This window comes from Verticillium dahliae, genomic scaffold, assembly GCF_000150675.1.
Source record: "Verticillium dahliae VdLs.17 supercont1.1 genomic scaffold, whole genome shotgun sequence".
In the NCBI taxonomy this organism is placed as follows: Eukaryota; Fungi; Ascomycota; class Sordariomycetes; order Glomerellales; family Plectosphaerellaceae; genus Verticillium; species Verticillium dahliae.
In genome coordinates this window covers 938,183-947,030 of record NW_009276921.1, presented here as the reverse complement: position 1 = coordinate 947,030, position 8,848 = coordinate 938,183, and the positions used below count along the sequence as shown (strand labels likewise).

Here is an 8,848-nt window from a genome sequence, read left to right as displayed (position 1 = left end):
ATGCTTCAGAGGGAAGATAGAGTTGGCGTGTTGCACGTGATGCATAATGGTAATGTCTCCCACTGCCAACCTATCTACAGTAGGTAGGTGCCTAGGTAGAGGGCGGAAAATATGACTAAGGCAGTGAGCGGCCGGTACCTGGCAGGACTGGTGGGACTGCGTGGCCCTGGCAGCACTAGAGCTTCAAAGACTCCACCTCGGGGTCGGCCTGCTGGGTATTTGGGTGGGGCTGGACTAGTACTCTGCTCGGTCAGGTCCTTGTGAGCACGAGGGGAACTCGACAATTGACAGCCTTGGACCATAGCAACGCCGCCTTAGATGCGATTCTGCGTTCTCTTCCCTGCACCTTGCTGCAGTCTACTGATACAAAGCTTCCTGTCGTATAACATGCGAACGCCAGAGCGGCCGTCTCAGTAAATATGTCTGTGATTCTTTGCACAGGTAAGCAAACAGCCAGTTGCGCACACCACGAACCTTATCGATATCTGCCCTTCGACCGCCGCCTGTCGCGAACCACCAAGCTGTTCTTGGACCGTCCTCTGATCTGCGTCACTTGCTAACTTGTGGCGTGACCCAGCTGGCTACGACCACACCATTAGGTACGAGACTCCTCCCATCTGTTCCTGACGCACCTGCTGCCCTTGAACCCGGCACCGCCTCGGACCCTGATAGCAGTCACGATCTTCGGCTGACAGACATCACAGGTTCTGGGAAGCACTTTCCGGCATCTGCTCTCGCACGATCCAGCACCCCGACTCGCAGGTCAACCGTCTCTGCATATCTCCCGACAAGCGCTTCCTCGCTGCCGCCGGCCACCACACGGTCAAGCTCTTCGACATCAAGTCGACCAACCCGAACCCCCTCCTGACCTTTGAGGGTCACACCGGGAACATCACAGGCGTCGCCTTTCACTGCGAAGGAAAATGGATGGTCACAAGCTCTGAGGACGGCACCGTCAAGATCTGGGAGACGCGTTCCGGCCAGGTTCAGCGTAGCTACAGCCACGGCTGCCCCGCCAACGACGTCGTCATTCACCCGAACCAGGGCGAAATCATCAGCTGCGACCGCAACGGCAGCGTTCGCGTGTGGGACCTGGCGGAAAATAACTGCTCTCACCAGCTGATCCCTGAAGAGGACGTGTCCGTGTCGAGCGTCACCGTCGCCAGCGACGGCTCCCTCCTGTGCGCGGCCAACAATGCAGTATGTTTCTCCCGACGGCCACCCACCTGCCGCCGCCGCCGCTGCCGCCGCCATACGTTACTGACCCCGCCTAGGGCAACGTCTTTGTCTGGCAGCTCCTCCAGGCCTACGACCGCACCCAGCTCGTTCCCGTAACCCACTTCAGCGCCCACAAGGAGTACATCACCCGCATCCTCCTCTCGCCGGACGTCAAGAAGCTCGCCACGTGCAGCGCCGACCACACGGCCAAAATCTGGGAGGTCAAGGACATCGAGCCCGTTCCCGACGAGGAGGGCCCCAAGCCCTACCCTCTCGAGGCCACCCTCAACGGCCACCAGCGCTGGGTCTGGGACTGCGCCTTCAGCGCCGACTCGGCCTACCTAGTCACGTCGTGCTCAGACCATTACGCGCGACTGTGGGAGCTGCATAGCCAACAGATCATCAGGCAGTATAACGGACATCATAGAGGATCTGTTTGTGTAGCGCTTAACGATTACTCCGAGGCAAGATGAGCTGTCCTTTTTGCTAGAGGTTGCCAGAGGTCGGGGGCTCAAGGTAGCAGGTCCCTCCCTCCCTCTTTCCCATGCTGTTTTTAGTTCACGAGTTGTATGATCCAGGTTCAGGGTCGGGTCGGCAAGGCGTCTGGAAACTATTTGCTGCCCAATTGGGTCATTTTGAAAACGTCTTGATCAATTGACTGATTCAATTCGTACCATGATCCTTTTCAAGCAACCGATCTCGTGCTCTAGCCCTCGTCTATCATGCCTGCTTTCACGTGATGGTATCCAAAGTAGAGCTATGGTCTCCAGCGACCAGACAACGCCAGCAAATGTGATGAGATGGAACTCAAAAATGGGAACATCCGTCAGACATGAGAGAGGCCGTTTGTGAGCTCATCATGTCCTTTACCATCCGTCACCCCAACCGTCATCATCACCCGTTTCCTTAGGCTTCATGTCAATCTTCTTGGCAACTACCGGCTTCGCTGCTGGCTTCGCAGTTGTCTTGGTGGCGGTAGGCTTCTTCGCCACAGATGTCGACTTGGTGAGTCCTTTAGGCAACGGCTTGGAGGGCCCACTCTTCTTCTGATTTTGAGCAGCCAGCCAGCCGGCGAAATCAGGCTCTGATCCGTCGTCAAATGGCGTCGAGCTGGCTGTTGCGGGCTTGGACGCTGCGGATTTGGCGCTGGGCGCGTCGAAAAACGTGTCATCGTCATGCATTTCTCCCCATGCATCGTCTTCACCAGCGTCATCAATGTCTTGGAAAAAGGAGTCTGCAGCCGGCTGAGGTGTTGCCCTGGATGATGTGGGGAGCGGAGAAGTAACGGCCTGTCTGTGAAGTGTGGACGCGGTCGACCCCGTCTTTTTGGTTTCCAGGCCAGGAGACGAGGTCACTCGCGGTGTCGTCGTTCCAGACGTCGTGCCGTGATCGTTCGTCTGCATCTCACCTGCAGCCGCAGACATTTTGTTGGTGAATGAGGAAATAGCCCATCCAGTCCATGAGGAGCCCTCGCTGGGCTGAGGGGTGCTCATTCTTGGGCCTGCTGCAGCCTCGGCAGCCGGAGGGGGCAGCACAGACTCGGGCATGGCTGCGGCTGCCTTGCGAATCTTTTGCAAGTAGACGTCTATGCTCTTGTTCGCCTGATCACGCACCAGCTTTTCCTTGTCCATCAGCAGCGGGCAGATGGCAGGCAAGATCCGCGTCGCGCAGTCTTCGTCGGAAAAGTGCTCGCTTGTTGCGCCCAGTGCCATGAGAGCGGCGTTTCGGCCGTGTACAAAGGGATCGCGAAGAGAGCGAGTAAAGGCTGCAATCAGCACCTTTGCTCTTGACGAAACACCCAGGTTCTTCGCGATCTTGCCGAGGCAGATGGTCGTGTTGGTTCGAATGCCCGGTTGTTCGTCATTCGCCGTCTTGGCTAGGTACCTTAGCAGCTCGCCATTGATGGTTCGATCCGACAGTTTCGAAATAATCACAAGCACAGACTTGAGAGTCTGTTCCCTGACTATAGGGGCTGCATCTGCAAAGCCTGTGACCAGTTGCGGGAAGATCTTGTCGTTGACAATTTTCTGTGACAGACGGTCGATCATCAAGGGTAGACTGTCGAGGAGGCACACCCGGATTGCTCGGTCCGGGTTTCCAAATAAGCGGATGACAACCGGAGTGATCCTGGTGTCGAAGTCTTCGCCGGACAGTTTCCCTGTGATTTTCATAACCACACCGAGGGCCTTGGGTCCACCGCCGCCAAACTCAACGGATTTGAGCATTTCAGGCAACGCCTTCATTTTGATGAAGTCTTCAGGGAGATCGTCGGTGATTTGTTCGAAGCCACTATGTTGAGTTAGTGTGTTGTAAGCGATCGGGATATGTGAGCTAGGCTACTGACTCGATGAAAGATTCTCGTTCAGGCTCGGACATGACTCCCATGTTGTCGATACCCTCCGTCAACTTGATGAGGGGACTGTCAAAGAACGAGCCCGTACGAGACCCTTGGTCTAGGAAGTGCGCAGCACTCAGGCGCGCCTTGGGGTTTGGATTCACGAGCCGCTTGTAGCTTGCGTGCATCGTGGGCGGGAGGTTCTTCGTCTGGCCCGCCTGATCGGAGCCTTGAAAGTCGCCATTGAAAGCCTCGAAGACGAGGCACCCAAGGCCATACGAGTCAACTGCCGAGTGAGGACTCTTCTTTATCGCATCCCACCCACTACGGGCCAGTTCAGGAGGCGTATACCGTCCTGAATCGGGGACGAGGCTTCCGTATGTCTGCAGTCCCCGAGTCAGTCGTGTACGGAATACGTGATGGAGCGCGACTTACATAGATGACTGCTTCGTCATCTTTCACGCTGCTCAAGACTTCGAAGCCGCCTAGCTTCCATTCTCCACTCTCGGATGTATACACAGAGCCGGCCTTGATATTGCCGTGAATCGAGGTTGCCTCGTCGTTTATGAACTTGACCGTCCGCTGCTGCAGTGTCAGGCTTTTATTACGAACAGGTAAAACAGGCGCTCCTCAAATAACGTACGGCCACACTGTGCAGACCCCATTTGATCGCCTCGGGACTCAGGCTCTTTCTCCTTATATGCCACCTCAGGGGCACGACCCTCTCGGTCGCAATGTAGATATGGGTCTCGGTCTGGGAGTCATGTAAGAAGGAGGTCGTTGCATAGAGCAGGCGAGCAGCGTACTTCGACAGTGTCTAGGACTTTAATCACTCCAGGATGTCGGAGCGTTCGCAGCTTGCGTAGGGCGTTCTTCGCGAGGGGTAGTCGAGACTTGTTGGCGGCGATGTCGAAGGAGAAAACACTGCAGCTGGATCCGTCTTCCTGAATGGTATGTCAGGTTTTGCTTCCAAAATAGAGACCGGAAGGGGAAGCGTCAATTATATTTACCCTCTTTGTGCCATTGTTCAGGGTCCAGATGGACTGGTCAACATCGACCTTGTCGCCAATGTTGTAGGGTAAGGGGGACCCTTGGGATATGGCCGAGGCCACGGCGGAGAAGAAATTCATGGTCGCACAGCAACCTGAAAGTGCCCGCAACACGCAACGAGGAGACTGAAGTGGTGTTGGCGGATAGCGATCGCGTCGTGAGGACTAAAGAAAGATATGTTGCCCCCCTTGAAGTGTCGCGTCCTGAAGACAGCTCACTACGATAACTACAGGCGTAGTCGGACTACAGGCGTAGTCGGACCCAAAGGTCAACCTGTCAGGACAGGGACATGGCGTCTGAGCAGAACCCCGCGCTAAGCCTGTTCGGACAGATGGAGGGGCCGTCGGGCAGGCGAACAGGGCGGAGACAGCGCTGACGGGAGCTAGGCGATCATGCTTTTTGGCGTGTCGTGTCCGCTACAGACGGGAGCTTGGGCCAAAACGCGTCAGACTGGCGGGCCAAAGAACGACCGCTGTGGCCTTGATCCTGAGTGGCCTTCAAAGCAGCTGAAGGTTGCCATTCGAAACGGTCATTAAAAAGGCGGCTCTCTTCAAGCGAAACAGAAAAAGAAAGGAAGAAAGCGGGGCATTCGTCACCACTGTCTTACGTGAGGCATCGCAGAGAGATGGAAGGAAGGGGCGGCTTTGTATCTCAGTCTTTGCTTATTACTTTGGGTGTCTGGGAAAGATACCTATCTGGAATACTTACAGAGCTAGGACACTCTGGACTGGACAATCCACAAGATTGCTGTGCTCTGCGGGCAACAACTTCAACGTACAACGACAGATCAAACAGTTATGGTGTCTTTCTTCATTGGACAGCGAAACCGAAGTCACATTTGGAGTTGATCTCGATGAACGATGCGACAACACGCAACAGCCCGCTGGCTGATTAGCTATACTTTCCACAGTACAGATGGCTGAAGCCTACATCCAGGTCGTTTCTCCAGAGGAGCCATCGTCTATGAAACTCTCACGACAGACTTGCCAAAGTCGATGCCAGGGTCCCGTACTTTCATCCCGGTGTGAGGGTTCAAACACACTCAGACTACCTACTCGAGCAGCCTGACTGCCACCCTGAAGGTTCAGCTAGGTCGAAGTGATGGGTTTTTGCAGACAGCTAGCTGACCAGGCACAACTGACAAGAGTGATATATTCTCAGTGACCAACCTATGTTGTGCCACCGTGCCCCTCTGACTTGCAACGGTGAGCCCTGGCGGCCTTGATGGCCCTGTCGCGGGCCTCGCCGGACCACTTCGATGGTATATTCTTCTCAATGAGGAAGCAGGCAGAGGAGGCGTGGTTGAACAGTTCCTTGCCTTCCTTGAGATGGTGAGGGCAGGCAGGATGCTTCTTGTTGGCACCTGAAGCGGTGGTAGGCGTGGAATTACCCTTTTTCTGGCTTCGATTGCCGGTGCCCTGCACAGCAGTCATGGAGTTGAAGGCAGATTCTTGACCGTTAGCCTTATAGGTGATATCGGCCACAACGTCATGCCAGTCGCAGACCTTCATCGTCGCGTGCTTCTCGAACAAAGCAGGATATTGGTCACGAATGCCATTGAGGAGCATATGAACGAACATAGGTGTATCGACGCCATGGATCTCCAAGAGGCGGCGTCGGAGGGTTTGGGCACGAGCCAAATAGGCATAGAGGGTTGGAAAATCACCAGTTTCAATCCTGCAGAACTCACGGGTGAGATCCATAACAGCATCTAACGAGACCCTGGGAATTGTTCGATTAATTGCATCCCATAACTTGTGAGGGTCTTGATCCCTCATATCCCAACCTCCGCCCTTAAGGCGATCGAGGAGGCTAGGATCAATGTTGGTGGAAAGAGTGCTCATTGCCGCTGCCTTCTTCTCCTCCCATACCTCCAGGGCCTCAGGGTCAACAGGGGGTGGGATTGACGAATAAAGGAATTGAAGACAGCGTTCTCGTTCCAGCAGATTGATGATGTTGAACTGCCAGGAGCGGAGGTTCGATTCGCCGACCAGGCGGTCGATTTGGGTGTAGAGTTGAGGACGAGCCATTGTGGCTTGATATCGTCGAGCAGTTGGCCCGTTTTGGCAGGAATGACGTTTGTCGTGAAGGAGTGGTTTAAGGTAGAGTTTTCCACCAAACCTTGCTCAAAATGAACGATAGTAATACCGTTGAATAGAAGAAATGAAGCTGTTGATAACGATATTAAAATCGTGATATCAACGATACTGCGCGGTGCGCAAAAGGGCGCATAACCTGTTGGAGGTCAAGGGTCTGAGAAGAAAGGTGTGTATTGGGAAGCTATTCTCTAGGGCAGGAGGGTGCCTGGAACTAAGCTATGGGAGGTGCCAGGGCACAGGCCACCTGGCATCAGGTGAATGCCACTGGAAGCCCCCAAGTGAATACCACCAACATGACTGAGCATAAGCTTTAGGCTGCGGTTGAGTTGCCATGTCAAGTTACTCCTAAGCCAGGAGTTCGCCGTGCCGAAGCATGACCGTTGTTGGTTGTTGGCCGCGCCAGTGGCCGCGCCAGCGCCACATGATGAGTATATGGAACATCTCCATGCGGAAGAGGCTTGACGTTTCAATACGAACGTGCCAATGTATTACAGCGTGGATGGCATATATAGGGCAATTCGCGAAGGGTGGCTTAGCGTGTGCAAGGGCGACAGACGAATCTGAGCAAAAGCGGCATCTGGTGCTAACCCGATTCGGTTTACGCCAAGGGTGGTAAAACCAAGAGCAACTCCAGTCAGCACCTCTGACGCTCGCTGTGCCAATCCCACCCACCCATCTTGCCTTGCCTTGCTTGCCCACCTAATGTACCCGCCGAGGTACCTGCCATCCTATATACCCTGTTTGTTGTGAGCTTCATCCATCTACCACAGCCTCGCTCGAGGCTCTGTCGTTGCATCTGCCCTGACCTGGCAAGGCTGGGTGACGGCCGAGGAGACACCTCATCCTAGCACTTTTCTTCTAGGTCCGATGCGTTCGCTAATCAAGGTTCACTTATGCAATCACCTACCAACCATGTGTCAGCTGCAGTCATCGAAGCAACCTCACTTCACACACGAGCCGACTTATTTTTCTCTTCGCGGACGACTCACTTCGATCAGAGGCATCTCACCTGTTTTGACAGCCCGAGAACGCTAAACTTGTCATCATCTCCCGCCGCCTCACTCGTGCGCATCACAGTCGTCCAGAAGTGATACCTGTCCAATCTCCGCGGTATGTACGCTCTCGGGCGCCTCTGTCTTTCTGCTTTTCCTCCCCGAACGGAGACTGTGTTTCATCCATGATGAACTTCTGGTAAAAGGTCCGACAGAAGGGAGCCCTTCTGGGGTTAGAGTTTGCCTGATGCGTGTGTTCGGTTTGGGAGGGGACCGAAGAACCACCCCGACCTCGAACTCGTACTCGAGAGTTGAACTCTCTCGTGGTCCTACCAGTCTGTCGACAGCTTCACGTTGTCTTGCCCTGGTGCCGGTGCAGACCAAGTACTCTCGGCTACACACCTGGTTCCCATGGAGAACACATTGATGCGCTGCTTCGACTTTGCATTGCCACTTTATGGAGTTCGGCTCTTCGCTGCCTCAACCGCGTCGGACCAAAGGCTGCGGCAAACAAAAGTTTCGTCGCCTCTCCCGCCAAACGCGCATCATGGACTTCAAAACCGCTGCTGGCTCCCCTCGATGAAGACACAATTTAGAGAAAGAACTGAATTCGAAACACATTTTGAGCTCCTCTTCGCTGGCGACGCGTTTGATGCAAGACAGAATCATGCATATACACCATGGCTAACTTGCATCGCAGAAATCCACCCAACCAACTGGGGCGACCAACCTCTGCTGGGGCCTGCCGATATTGCGGGAAAGGCGAGCAATTTGATCAAGCACTTTACGCGTGTGGTAACCGATGCGGCTCTTACTTTCACGTCGCTTGTCATCGCCACATACCATCCAATAGGTAGGTTACCACGTTGTCCGTCCCGGATCCTCCTCTCTCGAACGGTCTAGAACATCCACCGCGTCACAGCAAGCAGCACTGGCTGACTGCTCTTACAGACTTTGGTTATGCCGTCATTGTTCTCGACAAGGGAAGACCAAAAGCCGACATGACCAAGAACTGTCTGCCACCTCTCACTCGAGCAGACCCAGCGTTTTACTCCAACTATCACTCCGGCAGATCAGCCTCTACCGGAGCATCCTCGGTGACCTCCGGCCGAAAGATGGACCCACGAAGAGACAACCATTACAGCCTCAGCCTC

The 8,848-nt window shown here is 54.6% G+C and overlaps 3 protein-coding genes across 3 annotated transcripts; 1 reads left to right on the top strand and 2 right to left on the bottom strand.

Annotated features, from left to right (window-relative positions):
- Positions 1-318: 318 nt before the first annotated feature.
- VDAG_00290 (WD repeat-containing protein pop3) lies at positions 319-1,691 on the top strand (the record flags this gene model as incomplete). Its single annotated transcript, XM_009651667.1, has 4 exons — positions 319-441; positions 578-599; positions 705-1,200; positions 1,275-1,691. The coding sequence occupies exons 1-4, from the start codon at positions 420-422 to the stop codon at positions 1,689-1,691; spliced, it is 957 nt and encodes a 318-aa protein (XP_009649962.1). The 5' UTR covers positions 319-419.
- A 177-nt stretch (positions 1,692-1,868) lies between these two features.
- On the bottom strand, positions 1,869-4,683 carry VDAG_00289 (protein kinase domain-containing protein ppk3; the record flags this gene model as incomplete). The annotated part of the gene is made up of 6 exons (XM_009651666.1): positions 1,869-3,507; positions 3,563-3,936; positions 3,989-4,135; positions 4,197-4,307; positions 4,360-4,497; positions 4,564-4,683. The coding sequence occupies 6 exons, from the start codon at positions 4,681-4,683 to the stop codon at positions 2,085-2,087; spliced, it is 2,313 nt and encodes a 770-aa protein (XP_009649961.1). The 3' UTR covers positions 1,869-2,084.
- Positions 4,684-5,772: 1,089 nt separating this feature from the next.
- VDAG_00288 (uncharacterized protein) lies at positions 5,773-6,633 on the bottom strand (the record flags this gene model as incomplete). Its single annotated transcript, XM_009651665.1, has 1 exon — positions 5,773-6,633. One exon carries the CDS (start codon positions 6,631-6,633, stop codon positions 5,773-5,775), a length of 861 nt encoding a protein of 286 aa, XP_009649960.1.
- Between the last annotated feature and the right edge of the window lie 2,215 nt (positions 6,634-8,848).